Source organism: Micromesistius poutassou (assembly GCF_964030765.1).
Source record: "Micromesistius poutassou genome assembly, chromosome: 4".
Classification (NCBI taxonomy): domain Eukaryota; kingdom Metazoa; phylum Chordata; class Actinopteri; order Gadiformes; family Gadidae; genus Micromesistius; species Micromesistius poutassou.
The window spans coordinates 17,712,756-17,734,786 of record NC_140274.1 but is presented as its reverse complement, the minus strand read 5'-3'; the positions used below and the strand labels follow the sequence as shown (position 1 = coordinate 17,734,786).

The window sequence follows — 22,031 nt, the reverse complement described above, 5'->3', positions numbered from 1 at the left end:
TCACTCCGGCCAAAACCCAAAGGTTCATTAAATCCTTTGTTTAAAAATGTTTTTTAATCCATTCTGAGTAATTGTGAATGATTTATTAGTATTGAGATAAATCCAACAGTGCTTTCCTTAAAGTAAAACATTCAACTTATTTCCTTGTAATACAATAAATAATGAAAAGCTCTTTAAATATAAATTACATAATTTGAATTAATCGCATAACATTAGTCTAATTGACAGCCTTTATGGTGTTTAGAACCGTTGAGTGTAATTACCCATTAACTATTTTATTTGGGCCTACCAGCCTTGTCCCCACAGGGCCTGCAGTGCAGGTAGATTAGCTCAGCGCCAAAGTGACTGATTAGCATTCAGTGTGTTGACGTGCAGTTTTCTCTTTGCCCTTCTCACAGACTTTGCACTAAAGGCTAGAATCTTGGCCTTAGTGCTTATCTTGACTCTTACATCAACATTAGCATTTAAGCCCAATCTTCACCACACTTATCCAGAGTTTAACTCAAGTAGATTGGAAAGTATATACAGCCATATAACATTTATCAATCCCACCTTAAATTAATGCCTGATATGTCTCAAAGCAAACATAATGTTGGTATGATAATTAGCATTACTATAGTGACATAAATAAGTCACACTGAGAATGGTAAACCACATGTAGTTTCATTCAATGATGAACAAAATGACCTATTCATTTTTTTTCACTATTTTGGTGTTTGTTATGTTTTAGCAAGTGTGGCGGGACTCTGTATAAAACTCAATATAAACGGGGGGAGATAACTAAAGAGGGACCGACAACGCCACCTGGGGAATTGCACCCCAGGAAATAAAGAACAAAGAAAATTAAACTATTACCTTACAGAAATTATAAAGAAAATCTAAAAGAGGTAGAGACAATATATATATATTAAATGTTTATTTTAATACAATAATGATAAACACTAAATAAAGAAAACTGGAGTAAAACCAAACCAAACCAAACAACAAAGCAAAAGTTATGTAAACCAGCAACCCAATTGTCAAAACAATGAAACAGAAAAGGGGAAATAACACAAAAGCAAACTTAACCAAAGCAAACAAAAGAAAATATCAAAACAGAACCAAAACCAAAACAGAACAAAAACAGAACAAAAACAGAACAAAAAAAGAACAAAAACAGAACAAAAACAGAACAGCAGCAGGGGATCCACCCTGGTAGGCAACCAGCAGAGGTTGAGTTCAGCCATCTTGGCCATTTTATAGTGCACCTGGGTGCAGGGGGAGGAGCTAGGAAAAGCTGTGTTCGCAACCCCTACTGAGGATCACTACAATCTACCCCCTTGGTTTTTAATCGTCGGCCCGACAATTTACATTTACTGCCATGGCCTAAACACAGCACAGCCACTAAGCACAGACACCAGAGAGTTAGTAGAAACCATCTGGACTAGGAACCCTCTGGACTAGGAACCCATGTGCACTAGTAGGAACCATATGGACTAGGAACCATGTGCACTAGTAGGAACCCTCTGGACTAGGAACCATGTGCACTAGTAGGAACCCTCTGGACTAGGAACCATGTGCACTAGTAGGAACCCTCTGGACTAGGAACCCATGTGCACTAGTAGGAACCCTCTGGACTAGGAACCATGTGCACTAGTAGGAACCCATGTAGACTAGGAACCCATGTAGACTAGGAACCATCTGGACTAGGAGGAACCCATGTAGGCTAGGAACCCATGTAGACTAGGAACCCATGTAGATTAGGAACCCATGTAGATTAGGAACCCTCTGGACTAGGAACCCTCTGGACTAGGAACCATGTGCACTAGTAGGAAACATCTGGACTAGGAACCCTCTGGACTAGGAACCATGTGCACTAGTAGGAAACATCTGGACTAGGAACCCTCTGGACTAGGAACCATGTGCACTAGTAGGAACCATCTGGACTAGGAACCCATGTGGACTAGGAACCATGTGCACTAGTAGGAACCATCTGGACTAGGAACCCATGTGGACTAGGAACCATGTAGACTGGGGGTCCAGGTCAGAAACCAAGTGAATACTTGGGTCTACATGAGGGCCAATGACTGCCCCTGGTTGGATGCCACCACTAAACAACAGAATGCATCTGGGGTGCTGCTGACGCTGGTCGCCCTGCTCATAGGGCTGGACACCCAGGTGTTCATAGATGAAGAGTACTTGGTCTACTGGAGACAGGTGACGAGCTCGTACACAGGCGTGGACCTCCTCAATCCACCCCCCAATGCTCAGTCCCGTCCCGCGGCGAAACAGCGGGCACCTCCGGTCTCTGGGGAAATGAACCAGTCTCTCAGTCACTGCAACAGGAGCTGAAGAGAGTCCAGGAGCCGATGAAACTGCTGATGAGGTGTTGGGCCAAGGCCGGCCAGCCCCTCGCTCCCGACGCATCCGCTGACTCTCAGCTCGCAGCTGAGTGATCAGGTCTCTTAATTGTGCGACCTCCTCCTCCATGAGGAAACAAAACCGAAGAGGTGAAAGAAACTGTCCATGCCAGGAACTGCCCGGCACCTGCTGCTGTTAATAATAATAAACCCTAACAAGCTATATACAAATCAATTGGGTTGTGGAAAAAAAAGAAAAGTACAAGTCTCTGCCTCAAAGAAATCCTGCCGACAACGCCAAAATGTGGCGGGACTCTGTATAAAACTCAATATAAACGGGGGGGAGATAACTAAAGAGGGACCGACAACGCCACCTGGGGAATTGCACCCCAGGAAATAAAGAACAAAGAAAATTAAACTATTACCTTACAGAAATTATAAGGACACAGGTTCGAAAATCTAAAAGAGGCAGAGACAATATATGTATTAAATGTTTATTTTAATACAATAATGATAAACACTAAATAAAGAAAACTGGAGTAAAACCAAACCAAACCAAACAACAAAACAAAAGTTATGTAAACCAGCAACCCAATTGTCAAAACAATGAAACAGAAAAGGGGAAATAACACAAAAGCAAACTTAACCAAAGCAAACAAAAGAAAATATCAAAAACAGAACCAAAACAGAACAAAAACAGAACAGCAGCAGGGGATCCACCCTGGTAGGCAACCAGCAGAGATTGAGTTCAGCCATCTTGGCCCTTTTATAGTGCACCTGGGTGCAGGGGGAGGAGCTAGGAAAAGCTGCATTCGCAACCCCTACTGAGGATCACTACACAAGGAATGAATCCTAGTAGAGAATGACTCTGAACATACTATAGTCCAATGGGTCCCAACTGTTTCTGGCCTGCAACCCCACATTTAAATATATTCATGATCAATGTCCCAGTGAACATATGTGTGCATGGGAAAGTGGTAGTTTGCTTGTGGCTAAAACTTCAGGCTGTAAGTATTACAGTAAATTACATTTTTGACACTTTGACACACATTTTTAACACAAAAACACTTAAGTCTACAACAACAACAACAACACACACACAAACACACACCCACAACAGGTAACCCGTTGTTTTATTGGAAGACAAAGCAGGACCGAAGCCCGTCGATTTAACATCGACTTATTGGGACGTTTGACATCATATCTCAATAAAAAGACTTGACTAGCTTCCGACAGTATTGTGCATGAACCCTTCTATATTTAAAACACTGCTCATAGTTTCCATGACAACGTCAAAAAAGAAAAAGAAAAAAGGCAGTGCCTCGACCAAAAGCGGCCTTGTCAGATGTCTGTGTCCCCGTTATTCACGTGGCCCTCGGCGACCGACAGCAAACCCATCGACATTATCAAGGAAACGTTACCAAAACATAAAAACACATTTTCCACACGTCCATAACAATCATGCTACAAGACTTGACCCAGATGGGTGCTACAAAATGCTCGGAGTTGAAAAGAACCCAACAAACATTAAGGAACAACCACAGATAAATCAACTAAATCAAGACACACAAAAAATATAAATGATTTCCATATGACCCTCAACAGATGTAGGTCCTCAACCATAACTGTAAAGAAAGAAATGACAACGTTTGAACATAGTCCGAAGACAAATTTTAAATAAATCCCCTTTGACATATCAATACATTTCTCATTAACAGCTACGATATGATTCATTTTAAATGTTAAACCTGCAATTTGGAACTACGCAACTCTCCTCACCAAGTCTGTTTTTTCCTTTTGGCTCTTAGTAGTTCAAAACAACTTTGACCATGAAAAAAGTAACATAGTGCAGGTTTAGTCACACACTCAAATGTGCCAGAACTACCGGTAAGCATCACCCCCTGCGTGAGTTACTTCTGGCGACACCACCCGGGACGTTATTCAATGGATGGAGAACGAGGAAGCGATGTGTTCTACCTTGAACTTTTCATCATCGCAGAGATGCAGTCATCTGCCAGGACCCATCACACCATAGAGCACCATAAAATGGATGATAAAAAAAAAATATGCTGTTAAAATCTGAAACCTCTAATGAAATAATTTCTCTCTCATGCCCATCTGTCCGGCTGTGATTTGAGGTGGCATCTGTACACCCAGGGACATACTGAGGTCAGGGTCACAGCATGTCAGCATATCAGGGACAAGGAAGGACCACACACTCTCACAGGGAGAAGCAAAAGAGTTTAAATCATCTCATCAGATTCTTTAGGGGCACACTGTGTGTGTGTGTGTGTGTGTGTGTGTGTGTGTGTGTGTGTGCGTGTGTGTGTGTGTGTGTGTGTGTGTGTGTGTGTGTGTGTGTGTGTGTGTATGTGTGGTTTAACTTGTGGTCGTTCAAGGTTTGTTCCCAAAAGCATTAACCATACCTTCTGTCCAGCAAATACCCAGAAATATCTTCAAATGTCATCATCATCATCATCATCATCATCATCATCATCATCATCAGCATTATTATCCAGTCACATGACCTCTGGGTGTTTGTCATGTCAATGCTCCTGGTGGGGTCCCCCAAAGACTGTGCGTGTGTGTGTGTGTGTGTGTGTGTGTGTGTGTGTGTGTGTGTGTGTGTGTGTGTGTGTGTGTGTGTGTGTGTGTGTGCTGCGTGTCTGCGTGTGTGTGACCAGCTAGGTTAATAGTTGCTGTCTGATGGTGTTCTTGATGGTCCACTTCTGGCCAGTGCACGGCTGCAGAACCAGCAGTTGCCCAAAGTTCACGTTGGCAGGAACCACCTCCAGACAGCGGCCCGACGCTCCGTTCTCCATGGACTCGTTCTGAATGGGGGAACAAGATTGGGTTCACGGTCAGAAATGCTCAGGGCATTTTGCTTTAAAAAAAGAAGAAGATAATTCCCCTCGAAACTGAGGCGAAGAGGGGTCGGGATGGGGGCTATTAAATGCTCCTTCAAATAAATATTCTTTATTTATTTTATTTTTTATTTTTTTCCCATTGAATTCATTTCATAATGGTTTGTCATGTAACACAGAGAAAATACTGCTTTTGTACTATTTTACTATTTTTGTCATCTAGCAGTTACAAGCCGCCTGCTTGTTGGCGTTGAGTAAGATACCCAACCTAACCCCCTGGCACCTCACTGACGTCTATCTGAAATCATGGCCAGTCTTCTTTGATAAAGGCACCCACTAAACCTAACTAAATAGGACAAATAAAATGTGTAATAATTGCTACAACTGCCAACATGCACCTCAGTGGGACGAAGAAGCAATACAAATGCCTTCTGGCTAATATCAACGGTTCTATATTCTATTGCTCACCTGGGAGAACAGCCATGTCTTCTGCCTCACATTGGAGACCTTTTCACAGTCACGTAGCTGCGGCAGGTGACCGGTCTGGTCGTCCACCAGGCACCGCGTGTCCTCCCCCGTACTGCCCAGGGGCCCCAGGTACAGCTGGCCGTCTGCCGTGTAGCGCCCTATCTGGGAGACGACCAGAGAGTCAAGGACCAAGACCCACGGAGGAGGCAGCAGTCAGTCAGGGTCCGTTTCAATACCTTGCCTGGATTGCTCGAGCTCGGAGCACCGGCAGTAGTGAACCAGCAGAGGGATCCAGCCTTTGAAACGGACCCTAAGTGTCTACAGTCCTCGCCTCTGGAACAGTCTGTCAGAGAATAACTAACCAAATAAATCTGAACACATACCCTTTTTTAACTTTTTTATGCTTTCTTCTTATCAAGTAGTGTTATTTTTTTGTTGTTAGACTCTACCTCTCAGTGACGATTTCTCCAAGACTGCAAGGGAAGCTCAGCTTCCCCTAAAATTTCAAAATTAAATGGTCAAATATATACTGCTGTGTTAACATTTCATTGACTAAAAATGCATTAGGACACGTCCATCTCGAAGACGAGTTTGTTCAGAATCAGCTGCTTATCGCAGGTCGACTGACTCAATGTCATTCTCATACATTCCCGTAGCGTCACAGTGCATTTGCCTGTTGAAGCTCAGCGTCCATCCACTTCAATGGGGCTGCGTAGAACAGCTTTTTTTTGCTTGTTTGTCGAAAGTCGACGGTCATTGGATAATGCAGCGATTATGTCCCTCCCACGGACGCTTAGCGTCTCTGGGGGTGAATGGAGGAGTGGGCTGGCCTGGACGCAATATTTTTTTTTCCTACTATGGCCATGCCAAGACCCGCCCTACTCTGTCTGTGATTGGCCGGGTTGCATGCAACTCAACGGGACGCTACGGTACCCTCGCTGTGAGCATTTGAGAGCGTCACAAAAGAGCCCTAACCTTAACCATGACCCTTACGCTAACCCCTAAACCTAACCTAACCCCCCCTTCTGCGTGATGATTGGAGGGTCTGCGAAAGACTGAGTTGCCGTTTGATTGACAGCGATTTTGAACTATAAAAAATCGCCGGAGCTCTCTTCATTCCTCAGTCCCATCGCAGATTTTGCAAGCGAGTCGAAAGACAAACTGCAACGTATTTCTTGATATTTGCTTGCCGAAATTGCTTGACAATTTTCATTGTACATTTCATACAATTATTCACACAATTCCTTGCTTCAGTTTAACATAATTCCCACATTTCCTTGTTCAAGTTTAATATTGTTTTGGTAGTTGGCCATCACTTTGATTCAGGGAGCCTGAGGTCTGAACTTCAAGTCCTGTATCCAGATCAGTACTTGCAGGGTGACAGGGGAAAGCTGTGTGATTTCTTGGTGTTCCTTAAAGACATGGAGTTGGACAGTGCAATGCCTCAGCTTTACAAACTGTTCTCATTAGTGGCAACAATTTGAGCTACATCTGCAGGTATATAAAGGAGCTTCTCCTGTTTAAAGCGGCTCAAGTCCTACACCCATAACACAATGGGCCAAGGCTGTTTAAGCAGCCTAGCTCTGCTGGCCATTGAGAGGACACTGGTCAAGTCACTGGAAGAGACAGCTAGTTGGTATGACAGAGCATTTCCTTGAAAAGGAACAGAGAGGATAATTTACATATACACAAATTGAGTTACATGATGTAGGCCGAAAATGAGCTTCCCCTTTTTGAAAGACCAGCAGCCGCCCCTGCTACCTCTAAATATATATATATATATTTATATAATGTTTTGTTGAGATTGTTTTGATTGTTAAGTCAACCTATTTTAGGTCTTGTGTTTGTTTTGTTCCTTTGCCCTTCTTCGCTTTGCCTTGCAGTTCTGTGCGGAAATTCATATAAATGAAGTTGATTGATTGATGGTTGTACAAAATGTTTCAGATTTAGTCTCAGAATAACCGAGAGTGTAGCATTGCAGCTGTGGTGTTGATTGAACTCAAGGTGACATCATGGATAGGATATTCTTATTAAACACACAATTAATTTATGGTCCTGCCCTTCCAGCTTTGACATATCCAAGTAAATATAATAAAAGTGATGGACAACCGGATCTAAAAACGGAAAATAACCATAACATAGAGGGATATATTCACTACACACCTAGCGAATATCATGTCAGGCAAATGTCAAAAGTATATTAATATCCATCTCAAAGTCAGCTACTTTGTGTATGCGTGTGCGTGTAGGTGCGTGTGCGTGTGTGTGTGTGTGTGTGTGTGTGTGCGTGTGTGTGTGTGTGTGTGCGTGTGTGCGTGTGTGTGTGTGTGTGTGTGTGTGCGTGTGTGCGTGTGTGTGTGTGTGTGTGTGTGTGTGTGTGTGTGTTAGTATTCTCTTTGTTGTTTGTTTTTTGGTCTCTTCCTCTTTACACCCCGGTTTGAATACAGACTTACATAATAAGTATAACGTTTAAAAAGACCTATCTAACTCACTCCCTCATTTTCAGTGACTGAGGACAGTGGCACGTTCTGAACTGGGTGCATCTCAGAGTGCAGTTAGAATGAATGAAAACGCCTTCTCCCTGGAGCCATTCAGTGCTATATTTATTCTCTAACGTAGGCTCTCGCGGAGGGAACCAAATCCACACTCGCTGACTTAGTGTTTTTTGTGTAGTGCAAAAATGCAGAGTACAACCTTTTCGGCTGAGTCTGAGCTAGAGCTGAAAAAAAGGAATGTTTTGTGATGCTGAAACAAACGATTTGACTCATCAAGTGCCATTGATGTGTCATTGATGGTGACACAAAAATGTCATTGTGCCCACAATACCTACATGATCAAAATACACACAACACTATTCTTTTTTATACTGTACATCTCTGTATTATGTCTTTACCCTGGATTGTTTGTTATGGGGCTTTCTTAGTTTTGACCTGTCAAGGTATTACAGATGAGACCTCTTAGTCGATAAGGTTAACTATGAGGGGGTACCTGCGGGCCCCAGCCATGGCACGGGTGCAGGGTGGCCGTGTGGTTGTCCCTCTCTCCCTGGTCCATACACAGGTGGCTGGCCTTGGAGTTACGGATCTGCAATCACAGGTGAAGACCCCCTTAGTGAAGAACACCCCGGACACAGCAGTGGCTTCTGCAGTGGCCACAAACAATTTACAATTAAAATACAAGTCTCTCTCTCCCGCCCCCCCCCTCTCTCTCTCTCTCTGGTCTGTGAAGGCCCTGGGTCGGTGTACCCACCTCTCCGTAGTGGATGGTGTTGTTGTATCTCCTCATCTCCGGGTACACATTGTCCAGGTACCACTCAAAGTTCTTGCACTGCAGGTTCTTCCTCAGCGCCCGCCTCTCTGAGATGTCCCCGTAGTCGATACCGTGGTTCTGCGTGAGGTGCAACCGTTTACCAACATGATAGAGCGGTTTGTGACAACTTTGTTAATGAACTGCGATTAGCATGTAAACGGCTTACTCATTAGCATGAAAACCACTGCATGTGTCAGCCGAAAATTAGGGTTGTTGTTAAAATTCATTCGTAATGAATGTGTGTGACGATCGTGCAGTGCGTTCCATTTGAGCAAATGTATCACTAGTCTGAATGCCTGTTACAGATGACAAGGAACATCTAAATGAATACAAATATCCGCAGTAATAATATAAATTTGTATGCAATGTATTGGTTAAGAAGTATCTGTTCAAGAAGTCTATTTGTTTAACAGAGCAGTTGCTACAGAACCAACATCTAAAGGCTGAATCAATCTAAATAAATTAATTTTTAAAATAGCGTTTAGAAGTTGCCGTGTTCTGCAAAATAGTGGTGCTTGCCGCCCCTACCTCCATGGGGATGTTCCAGGCCTGGTAAACGTTGGTCTTGAACTCATCCATCCAGACCTCGGCCACTCGCAGGGCGTTGCGGCGCGTGTGGAACGCAATGTTGCTGACGTACGGCTTCTTCATGCGGGCGATGTGAGCCACCCTTGAGCAAGGCAGGACCTCCATGCTACCCCCGCACATCCACACCTGCAACGGTACGATATCAGGTTGTTGGTCTTTTGTGGTGTGTAAAGTGTGTTAAAACCACCACCAAAAAACAGAGTGTATCTGCCACACACACAGCGTGTGTGTATACGTCGCGGAAGAGATTATCTTGTTTGTGAGATGAATAGTAGTTAGAAACTTAAATGAAAAAAACAAATAATGTTGATTTACTTACCTACAGTCTGTTTTTGTTTGTAAATTTGTATGATTATGTTTTTTTAAAGATATGGCTTCTATTAATCCAGATTATTCCTTTGACAGTGAATAATATGACGACCTCTTTAAGCGTACAAGCAGTGGCGGTTTTAGGCATGGGCGAAGAGGGCGCACAGAGGGGGTTTCGCCCGGGGCATAATTCAATGTAGAACCGCTACTGCGTACAAGGAAATGGCTATGTATGTCTGTATTTCTGTTAATTCTTGTCCTCTCGCAACTGTGGGCAACCTCCTTAGCAAATGGACCACAGACGATCCTGAGTTTTACAAGGGCTTCCTTACAGTCTCTCAAGTTTAACAGCAGCATTTTAAGGTCCGGCCATTAAAAAGCTGTAACTGGTGATAAAGATCAAACTTCCTATACAAACGTGATTCAACAATCATAAGTTGCATAACTTAATATTATTAGGATTTTTATAGAAAAATTATCATACAAAATGCATTGAACGAAAGTGAAAAAAAGAACTATACGATATAACAAAGTACTATACATATAACACTATAAAATACAATTTGTACACTATACTGTAACTAGATAATTCTAAAAGATAATACAAATAAAAATAACATAAAAATCATGGCAAAAACTGAAAAGACTAATTTCAAGGTTACTCTTTCGCGACCAGCATATAGAAGTAATCTCACTTCCTCCTCCGAAAGGGAGCGGTATTGGGGAAGAGTGAGGAAGGATCACCCACAACCCGCTGGGGATGACCCAGTTCCAGGCAGTGGCCTCCCCCACACGGGTCAGCATTCTCTGCTAGCTCCTAATGGACCACCATCCATCACTACTGCTGGGCCACTGGTCCCACCGGCCCACCCACAGGAGGGAAGGAGGCGCAGAGAGAAGAGAACGGAGAAGGAGAAGAGAGGAGGTGAAAAGGGATGGGAAGAGGAGATGAGGATAGGAGAAGAGGTAGGAGAGAGTTGGGAGGAGGAGGAGGAGGAGGAGGAGGAGGAGGAGGAGAAGGAGGAGAAGGAGGAGGAGGAGGAGCAAAGGAAAGATTAAATTGGGTTGAGGACAGAAGAGGAGTCAGGAGATGGAGAGAGGAAGACAGAGGTGGAGAGAAAAGACAAAAGAAGAGGAGGAGAGAATATTGTAGGGGAGGTGAAGTGAGTTAGAAGGAGGGGGAGGAACAAGGTACCTTGATCCCCAGCTCAATATTCTCCCCTCCGTAGACGTCCATACCCGGGTCCAACAGACCCAGTTCTCCAAAGTAGGCCCGGTGCACCACAAAGGAGCAGCCGATCATGGCTGGAGTTCTGCCAGGGGGGAAATAGGACAGAGTAACACTGCTCAGACCTCCTCCTCCTCCTCCTCCTCCCTGACTCCCCACTCAAACATATGTAGGCCATGTATAGAATTACATAGTATGTGTGTGTTGACGTCTTCTTCCTCGTGGTTTGTGTTTTTTTTCCATAAGAAACCGTTGAAAACTAGGTCACAGTATGTGTGAATACAGGTTTACATAACAAGAGAAATATAAAGAAGTTGTTTAGTACAATTTATTGAAGGGGAATATCTAGCTATAGCCCATGTCTTTTTGTGACATAACAATGTTTTTATTTTCTTTGAGAGTCTAGTACCTTATTGGTACAGAGCTGGCTGATCTGCAACCAGAAAAATGGGTATTCTGGCATCCGATTGTGTCAGAAGGGTAGGTAGGTAGTTCTGGAAGCTGATTGGTTCAGAGAAGATGGTGTTCCGGTATTTGATTGGTACAGAGGGGGTTTTTATGTCACCTGTTTGGTTCAGAGGGGGAAATGTCTACAACCTGATTGGTTCCAAGGGGAGGGGTCCTTTTTACCGGGTCAATTTAGAGGGGTGGGGGGGTTGTCTGCTGCCTGATTGGTTCATAGGGGCCGTTTTCTAAAGCCTGATTGGTTCAGAGCAGGGTGTTGTGGTACCTGATTGGTGCAGAGGTGTCCCCCTCGTCCCACCACTGCTTGGGGGGGTTGATGTACATGCACCAAAGCTCCCAGTTGTACCCGTGGGCTGAGTTCTCGTAGCGCTCCAGCTCAAAGGTGTCGTGTCGGATGTTGTCGATGGAGGGCAGGATGATCCTCCTGCGGTCTTCCTTGATCCGGGCCAGCACCGGCTCCGCCCTGGGAGGGAGAGGGAGAGGGAGAGGGAGAGGGAGAGGAAGAAGGAGGGAGAGAGAGAGAGAGAGAGGGGGGGGAGAGAGGGAGAGAGAGAGAGAGAAAGAGAGAGAGTGAGAGAGTGCATTGTGTCTTTGTTTTCTTTGTATATTAATTTGCTGATGATGTTTAGTTGCATTTGATATTAAGTAGCACCTGTTTGCTATTGGTTAAGTATGATTGCTTATTTATGAGAGAACACACAGACATAGCATAGGTCATGTATATATTCATATACACAGACATACACATATATAAACAGACAAAAAGACACACATGCATATGTATACATACAGTATGTGACACACATACAAAGACACACATACAGACACACATACACACACAAACCAACATGCTCACACACACACACACACACACACAAAGCAGAAAAAACTGAAAACACACACACACACACACACACACACACACACACACACACACACACACACACACACCTTTATTATATATGACCTAGCACAGTTGGGACAGCTCTCTTCTTCTCTCCCTCCTCTCTCTTAGTTCAGTCAGCCAGGCTTCGTCCCAACCTATTAGCTATTCCATTTGAATGTGCTATCTTCAGCCCAGAGAGCCCAGGGAACATATAGTAGAGTATATACTGTGTGTTGAAGCTGGTACTCATCATAGTCTTATTTTTCTCTATTCTGGAAGATTTTTCCTTTTTTTCTAGTTGTTATTATTATTTATATTCCGCCGCGTTTGCATTGCACATTCTACACCGATCGCATCAATTGTAAACTTTAAGAGGCTAAAAATCATTGAATCGTCAAAATTTTACTTAACGCCAAAAGGCTGGGTTAACTTAACCCCATCATCATCAAACTTAATGGTTAGGTTAGGGTTAGGTTTATGAACTGCGTCATGGTCTGGTTAGGGTTAGGTTTGATGGTTTATTGGTCGGTAGGGTTAGGGTTAGGTTTGATGGTTTATTGGAGGTAGGGTCAGGGTTAGGTTTGATGGTTTATTGGTCGGTAGGGTTAGGGTTAGGTTTGCTGGTTTTGTGACTGTACGTTGAAGGGCGTGTCCGTGGGGGGGTGGTCGGCTCAGTGGGGCGGTCGGCTCAGGCTTGGCACCTTAAACGCTGCTCGCAGCTTTAATTTTTTATTGCTTTTTTTGGGGGGATTTGTTAAAACATTATGGCATTGTTTACTGATGTTGGATTTGTAAAAATATTATGGCAGTGTTAAAAAAGAGCACAAAATAATGCACCACCTTGGAATGTTACTGACCTATCAGGATCGAGTATTCTAAATCGCTGTGGTATAACAAAACATAATAACAATATGTCACAACTTGAAGCGGTTATTAAAGCCATTCATCTATTTCAATTCCACATTAAAATGTGTAATTGTCATTTTAATGACATGGCCTTACCTAACTATAGCCTGGCACCGCCCGCCTACGTACTTCCGCTCAGTTTTAATTTCCCTTCAGTACTACTCTCCGTGCAAATTAAATAAAGTACAAGAGACTGGTAGGACCAGGCTAACCTAACTATATCTTGGACGTCAAATGTGGACGTACCCTTTCACACGGGAGAACTTTGATAAGAGAATCAATGAAAAGACCCTTGATTATTACTCTGACACTTGGACGTGAGTTTGATTGAGGCAAAAAATTAACCTTATTTTCCCTCCTTTCTTTCTGCTCCATACTTGTTCTTTTAGAGTCCAAAAACTGTGTCGTTCTAGGTAAAACTACGATGTTTACAGTGTTTTTCACTCTGCTAAGCCACTTAGAAGAGTTAGATTTGCCCAGTAAGCTACTATGGAGAGAGCCAGAATGGCCACTTCTCTTAATGCGTCCTGCTGGCCTCAGAGCCATAATGGCCGCCGCTTACCACGAAGGGGTGAACTCCACGTGGGCGTCAAAGAAGCCGGTGACCTCGGCGGTGGCCGCCTTCCAGCCCTCGATGCGTGCGCGGATCAGACCCTCGCGCTGATGGTTCCTCACGATCTTCACCAGCCCGGGGTACCGCTTGTTCACGTACTCCTCCAGCGGGCCCTTCAGCTGCTCTGTGGGACATGAGAAACAGAGGGGCGTAGTCACCGGGACAGACCCTAACCCACATGTCACTCTAGCCTCTGCTGACCAATGGGCTGATAGAGGGGTTTTAAATGTTTTAAATGTTCTCATCCAAATGTTCCTTTTTTATTGCCTTTGTTGCTTAGCAACTGCACCCTTTCACCCCAGCCAAACTCCACCCCGCAACCAGTCAGGAAGTTTTCAATGCAGCGTTTGTGACAACCTGCGAACACATTCTGTGTGATCTTCGTCTAGTCAGAGTTAATCCGGTATCACCGCAGGCAGCCGTGAAGCTGTCATTCAGACATCATGTATGCACACATGGTTATGCAGCTCTCTGAAACATGTGGGAAACACCCACACACACACGTTCACATGCACACACACACACACACACACACCCTGCCACACCTTCACATGTTCAGAAGCAGAAACATTCCCCAACGCAATTAATTTACAAATAATATAGCAGTCAAGAGAGAGCGCTAGCGAGAGATGGATCAAAAGCAAGAGAGAAGGGGGGAGAGAGAGATCAAAAGCAAGAGAGAGAGAGATGAAATAGTTCCCAGTAGCACTGCATTGTGTGAGTGTCTCCAATCCAATGGGATTTCATGAGCAAAGGCATCGGATGGTCCTTTGATCTCCATGTCTTCCCTCCTATCCAATCATAACCCTGTTTCCTGCAATGGCCCGGCCAATAGAAATGCAGCCACACAATCTCTGACTGCTCATCACGAGTATTATTCAGGCTCCAGGTTTAGATATGTATTTGTCGATTCATACTTTGCACGTGACGTCCTAACGACTGGCTGGCAGGCAAGAACTCCAGCAACGAAACTTAGTAACCTAATCAGGACGTCGCCAGTTTTACCACACAAACGGTCATTAGGTTCCTCTCAGTCCAAATACCATCGTGATGGAAATATTAGTTAAACGGGAGCATTTGTGCCAGGCATGGCAAACTGACAAATTAGACATATATTTTTGTACGGATGCTTCTGAAATGCGCGAACATCTCCGCCCAGCACTCATTCCACTGTGCATATTAAATCACGCAGCATTCTGTAACAGCAACTGCAATCATCCCTGCCCTCACACATTGTTGAAATCATATGCTGGATGCTTTAATCTTTCTATGTGTTTTTTAGTGAATGATCGGGCTATAATAAGACCAAATTGGCTATGTAATCGCGGACAAAAGGGGACATTTCATAGTGGATGGTGGAATAGTAACATTCACCTTTGCTTTGATTATGAAGATATTCCTGTTTTTCACCTCCCATACGACAGCGTTGTTAACCAATCCGTAGGCTTTCAATTTTTGTGAGGTATAAGGTGACGGATTCTCAATGAGATAAATGTAAATATCTCCAAACTCCAAGTCTGGTAGAGTCTTTGCCAGCTTCAAAGCAATGAATACATCAGTGTGTGCTGTGTATGGATCACAAGTTCTGAGTATGTTTATCTTCTCTTCGTATCTAATTTTTGCCATTTTTTGCCATTTTGCCATTTTGCCAACGTTTGTTGCCCTCCGGGCATCCATGGTAGTCACATGACCGCAAAGTATGAATTGTGCATTGAGTGCCCAATTTCCCAATTGTGCCCAATTGTACATGCTGGCTCAAATCAGCCTTCATCCACACACACTCTCACACTATGGAATCAGCCATTCTGTTTCTGACCTCTCACAAACCACACACCTGTTCACACCAGCACACACCTGTGTTCAAACATACTCAAATGCCACAACTACCCTGTGATATACACACTACGGTAGATTCCCCATGTCATGGGATTAAATTAATAATTTTAAAGTGGAAGCAAGCAAATCTGCTGCATTTCTCTGGCTGGAAATAAGGCCCATTTCATCTCGACCAGAGAGTGTCATAAATAGCACGTCTATTACAGGGCATGTGTCTTTTATTTATAGGTTTCTCCCTTCTTCTATCAGTCTCCATCTTTCTCCTCCCCCTCTCTGTGCTTTCTAACACTTCTAAAACTCAGCATGTGCTATATTTTGTCTTGCATTACTTCAATCAGATATATCCATCTTACTATCTGACCCAATTTCTCCTCTGCTCTCTTCTCTCAATCTCTCTCTACACTCTTCCCTCACCTCTTTCCCTCTTTCTTCCATCTCTCTCTTTCATAGCTCTTCTCTCCTCCTCACACACACACTCTCTCTCTCTCTCTCTCTCTCTCTCTCTCTCTCTCTCTCTCTCTCTCTCTCTGTCAAATGCTGTCTCTCTCCTCTCTCCTCTTCATGTAAATTCAATATTATTCAAAAGATAATTCAAAAGACTTCAGGCATGGAAAATATACATTTCCGTTGCCACAGGTTGAGTGGCTAGCAACCGAATCCTGATCACTTAACTCAACTTAACCCTGTAGATCACCAGTTGCTTTCAATCTTCAATGACATTGCCAAAGCAATGCAAATGTACGATTGCCAATGTAAATCTCTCTGTTCTCCCTCTCTCTCTCTCTTTCTCTCTCTTTCTTCACCTGTCCTCCTCTCTCTCTCTGCCTTTCACTTCCACTAAAAGACAGGTTTTCTCTCCCTGTATTCCATTCAATCTGCCTCCACCTCCACTCCTTCTGACTGCTACCTCCGTCTCACCCTCTCTTAGTCTTAGCCCATCTCCATCCTTCTTATCCCCATCTTTCCTCACTCGGCCTGCAATCCACCTAACCCCCCCCCCCCCCCACCTCCACTACTTATAACTATCTCCATCTCTCTCTATTTTCCTTTCGCGCTCCCTATTTCATTCCACTTATCTTCCTCTCACTCCATCTCTCTCTCTATCTCCATCCCTCTCGATTTCCTCATTTTCTCTGTCTCTCATCTCTTTCACCATCTCTCTTCCCTCTTCCTATTCCTCTCTCTGCCTCTGACTTTCCATCTCTCTTCCACACACACACACACACACACACACACACACACACAAACACACACACACACTCTCTAACCCCCTTATCTCTCTCTGTCCGCTTCAAGAACTCCTCTTTCATAGCATTCCACAGCATTTTATAGCAGGGGTACAAAAAAGGGAGATCATTGACCATTCAGTCATGTGTGTTGCTCATTAATTTAGCAATTCCCTTCACTTTCTTTGAGTCTTGAAACCTATAATTATCCACTGAAACCTGTGGGAAACCTGTTAAACCTGTGGACCTCTTGGCTCCTGCCCCACACCTTAATGTGACCACATGTTATGCCGGGAAATTGGCGAGAACAGATTTGCAGGCATTTCAAAAACATCTCCCATCCACACATGACCCCTGTCATGTGTGGATGCCTGTGTGGAAGGGGCTACAGGTTGTGAACCACCGGTGGCCTACAGGGTTTTGTTCAGTTCATTCAGCGAGACTTTTTTTACACCAGCCACTCACCCTATTGTCATTACAACAGTACTGATCCAGAATCTTTCAGAAAGCAGTGGTTGCCGTGGCTACTGACCGTCGTCGCTGTTGTCGTCCACCAGGATGATCTCCTTCAGCAGGTGTGCCGGAGTGTGATTGACAGCCGAGTGCACGGAGCGCAGGATGACGGACAGAGCCTCGTTCACAAAGATGAAGATGAGGGACACCTGAGGAAGCTCTCTGGGGTAGCTTGTCTTCCGGCACCTGGAAGCACACAGTACGGTTTATATCTCATTATAAATGTCATACCATTTCATTTAAGTCTCATTCCTGTCTGGGTTTTTCCCCTGGGCTTCAGGTGCATTCTGTGTGCAACCCAAAGACCGAAATAAACAAAAACAATAACAACAACAAAAATATAAATATCAATATATATATATATAAAAATATAAATATCTATATATATACTATATATTACCTTTAACCTTCAATCTATATGCCTACAAAGGAACAGAGAGAGAGAGCGAGAGAGAGAGAGAGAGAGAGAGAGAGAGAGAGAGAGAGAGAGAGAGAGAGAGAGAGAGAGTCAAAGTCAAAGAGACGAACGGCCAGAGACACATACAGAGACAGACAGATAGAGGGACACAGAAAGTGAGACACCGGGAGAGAGTGATGGACAGATGCAGCGAGCGTCCACGGGAATGCAACCCGAGTGATATCCATTTCCCCGCTGTCTGCGACGTGCTTCTATCGGCCGCGTGTTCACTCTGGACTTACTTGCCAGGACGATGGTCCGGGATGCTGCGGTCCAGTGAGATCGTATCGCTGAGGTAGGCATTGTAGCCGTACTTCTCTCTCAGGTGTTTGGCTTGGTTCTCCTCGGCTGGAGCCAGCGTGGCAGGGAGACCCCCTCTACCTCGACCCCCGAAGCCCTCGATGAGACCCAGAGACTTGGACAAACCTGGCGGTGATCACAGAAGAGATGAGAGGTACAGACGAGAGTGCTGAAGCAGTCTAGCTTTCTACAACCAAGTTCTCGGGGGGGGGGGGGGGGGGGGTAGAGGTAGGGGAGAGAGACAGAGACAGAGAGAGAGAGAGAGAGAGAGAGAGAGAGAGAGAGAGAGAGAGAGAGAGAGAGAGAGAGAGAGAGAGAGACAGAGACAGAGAGACAGAGACAGTGAGAGACAGTGAGAGAGAGACTCATCCCCCTGGACTCACTCTTTACACAATAATTGCACTATTGCACACATCCTTCATATTGTAAATACTGTGTATTTAGTGTGTAGGCCTATCTTTAATTGATTTGTTTATACGAGATACTGTAATTTTTAGTATCGCACATTTTACTTTTTTATAGTATAATATTTGAGATATATTTTGTACTTAACGTTTTATATATATTATATTATACTATATTCCTGACCTTTTCACTTTTTTATTTTATTGTTCACCTGCTTTGCCAATGCAAATGTATATTTTTCATGCCAATAAAGCTTTTTTGAATTGAATTGAGAGAGAAAGACAGAGAGAGACATCAAGCACAAGTACCCAGAGCGGGACAGGGGGTGACGCCTTCGGTATGACGGCAACGTATACAAAAATAAAATCCGTGGTGTTTTCAAAACGCTGCTTATAGCGCAGTGTAGGTGTGAGGAGGCACGCTGCCCACCGTTCAGCTGTCGGTAGACCACGTCCTCCAGCGAGCCAAGCCTCCTCAGCAGCACCTCGTGAGCTATGCCGGAGCCCAGAGCCGTGCCGTTGCTCTGGGGCTGCTTCCCGCTGTCCCCATCCCCACCGCCGCCACCGGACGGGTCCGGCCCCAGGGCTCTCTTGACGCTGCTCGTGTTGGATTTGGCCCAAAAAGTCACGAACACGGCCATCATCAGCACGTTCAGCACCAGTAACAGCCTCCAGCTTCTGCCTCTGAAGACAAACGCCATGTACTTATGTAGCAGATGTCCCAAAAACCAAACCGTGAGGGAAGGGCGCACTATGTCCTTAAAAAAGGTGTCATGAAGAGAGAGAGAGGAATCCTCTTGCTGTGCGACGAGCCAAAAGCTGCAAGATAAGCAGTGGGTTAGGTGTGTCAGTGCATTGCATATGGATACACTACGACAACAACAAATCACCATATCCTATCATAATAATATTACGTTCCGCATAAAGCCTAGGAAATTATAAAAGCTTCTTCAGCTTACCCTTTCGTATCATGGAGGTTATTCCAGGTTGCGTCTTCCTCCTGACAGCCGCCTCGTCGGCAGCATCCCGCTCGGGGAAGTCTGTGTGAAGAGATCGAGTGAAATCAATTAACGAGCCCGCGCTCAGCAGAGGAGTCCGCGTCCTTCAATTATTGACGAGCGACTGATCGAAGTGGAGGCTATTATTTTCTCGTCCGACAAAAGTCAAGACTACGATGGAAGACTGCGCGCCAGCATCCTCGGACCGACGCACCCCCCCCACCCCCTCCGCTTCCCGCTGCGAACCGAGTTGGTCTTAACGAAGACCGTTGGTCTTAACGAAATTGTGTGCAGTCCTTCACAGGTTGTAAAAAAAAAAAGAATAATCCCTAGTCAATTAAAGACACCGCATTCAGTAGCCTTGAACACATACAGAGGCTATGCATGCGCTTAGCAGCGAGGATGGAGCAGCCATTCAGACTTATTTTCCCACACCTTTTTTTTTTAGATTCAGTCCCAATAATCGTGAACATTTCCCTTCATCGAGTTGCAGTGTCTTGTGTGTGCTTCTCGTATGCTTCTTTCCTCCCCGATGCTCAGTATGAGACAAGCTTTATAGACCTAATAAGGGAGAGACACCAAACGCGGAGTGGATTCAGGGGAATGGATCGGGGTTCTGATGAGCGAGCGCGGCAGAAATTTGTTTGGATGGATTGATTGATTGAATGAATAGTATTAATGGACGAGTCATAATTGGCAGTATTGCAGATGCAGAAGCAACGTCAAGGGGAGTATATTGTTCAAATATCTTCTTAACAAGTAGGCCTATCCTAAGACTCATTCCATTCATCCATGTGTTTCTTAAATATTCATCATGCAAATATTCATCAGTTGTTTTATCATGCAACTATTTCACCCAGTATTCATATTGATATTATTCATATCATCATTCATATTGATAACATAGTCAATCAATGATGGCCCCATAACTGTACAAGTCACTGTAGTCAATTCCCCCTATAATCAATCAAATAAAGTAGGCCTCACTTATAATTCTACTCAAGCAATTGAATGCAACTCCAAGTACTTTATTAACAGTACGTGTGTTTAAACGATATATCTCTTAATGCCCCAGTTCCCACTAAAATTTATATAATGTAATCTTCTGAGATTTTGGTTACACTGATTACTGTGTTAACGTTTATGGTTTAGCTTGAAGACACAACAGCAGAAAAATCTGGCCAGGGCGGAACCCTGGAGGGTGAAACAGGAAGTTACTTTGATGGGCAGGAAGTGAAGGAAAACAACAACGCCAGACAGATGACAGTTACACGACGGCTAGATGGGTGGGGTTGGGTACTGGGGTTGAGGTAATGTCTATTAGGGGATGAGGACAAAAACATTCAGCATTTTTCTCTCTTTCTCTAATTTTTTTAAAAGAAAAATGTAGTAATTCTTGTTACAATTAATATGGTTGAATTAGTGTTACCTATAATGTCATCTGCCTCCATTGACCTTTCTTTCTAACAGTCCAACCACAGTCCCCCGCACAGGCCAACTGTTCTGTGTGCCAATCTCACCCAGATATCACATCCTGCCAACTGTTTTAGAGAGAGAGAGAGAGAGAGAGAGAGAGAGAGAGAGAGAGAGAGAGAGAGAGAGAGAGAGAGAGAGAGAGAGAGAGATGGGGGAGAGAGAGAGAGTAGGAAGTTTGTGATTGGCCTTTTCATCAATAATAACCCAATAGGAAATAGTGTTGATTCCTGCTGTACATTGTGTCTCGCTTGAAGAGCAAAGTGAGTTGTACATTTTATCTTGTGTTATATATCCTTGATGCCAACCCATATCAGTGTTTACAATTCATAGTAAGTGTTAGTTTACCTAGTAGTGATTAAGTAGTGATTACATAAGTCTATAAGTCCAGTGCAGAGGATTTGTTGAACCTGTTTTGCCTCCACATGAGGCCTCATGTGGAGGCAAAACAGGTTAAACTAATTCTAAAACAGATTCAACAAATTCTAAAAATGTGATTACCCTAGGGTAATCACATTTTTAGAAGCTGTAAATTAATTCAACAATCATTTTAGCCTCCACCCTTATAAACCATTCATTCATTATAAATAAAAAAAGACACAAAAGTATAGAGGATTACTAGATACTTATAAAGTAAAACCTTCAAAAGGCCACCGTATGGCCAACTCTCTGATGCCCAACTTATCGGAAGATTCTCCACCCCCCATCCTGACCGCACCACTGTCGTGCGTGATATCAATACATAGTGATTCCATCCTGTCTGGGAACAAAAAATAGAAGAGTACAAGCAACAAAGAAAGCAAGAATACACTCTTGAGATCAGTGGGCTGCTTGTTCCACTAGGAGGTT

The 22,031-nt window shown here is 44.0% G+C and overlaps 1 protein-coding gene across 2 annotated transcripts; it reads right to left on the bottom strand.

Moving 5' to 3' along the window:
• Positions 1-4,116: 4,116 nt before the first annotated feature.
• galnt17 (polypeptide N-acetylgalactosaminyltransferase 17) lies at positions 4,117-20,225 on the bottom strand. Of its 2 annotated transcripts, XM_084466952.1 has the most exons (13): positions 20,145-20,225; positions 19,671-19,751; positions 19,142-19,530; positions 18,250-18,433; positions 17,570-17,736; positions 13,925-14,099; positions 11,836-12,033; positions 11,073-11,190; positions 9,509-9,694; positions 8,921-9,058; positions 8,660-8,755; positions 5,672-5,833; positions 4,117-5,170 (listed from the first exon to the last, which is right to left on the bottom strand). In XM_084466952.1, exons 1-13 carry the CDS (start codon positions 20,180-20,182, stop codon positions 5,024-5,026), a joined length of 2,079 nt encoding a protein of 692 aa, XP_084323078.1. In that variant the 5' UTR covers positions 20,183-20,225; the 3' UTR covers positions 4,117-5,023. The 2 variants fall into 2 exon arrangements, with proteins under 2 accessions (XP_084323078.1, XP_084323079.1); XM_084466953.1 differs by lacking the exon at positions 20,145-20,225 and having other exon boundaries at positions 19,671-19,768.
• Positions 20,226-22,031: the final 1,806 nt, after the last annotated feature.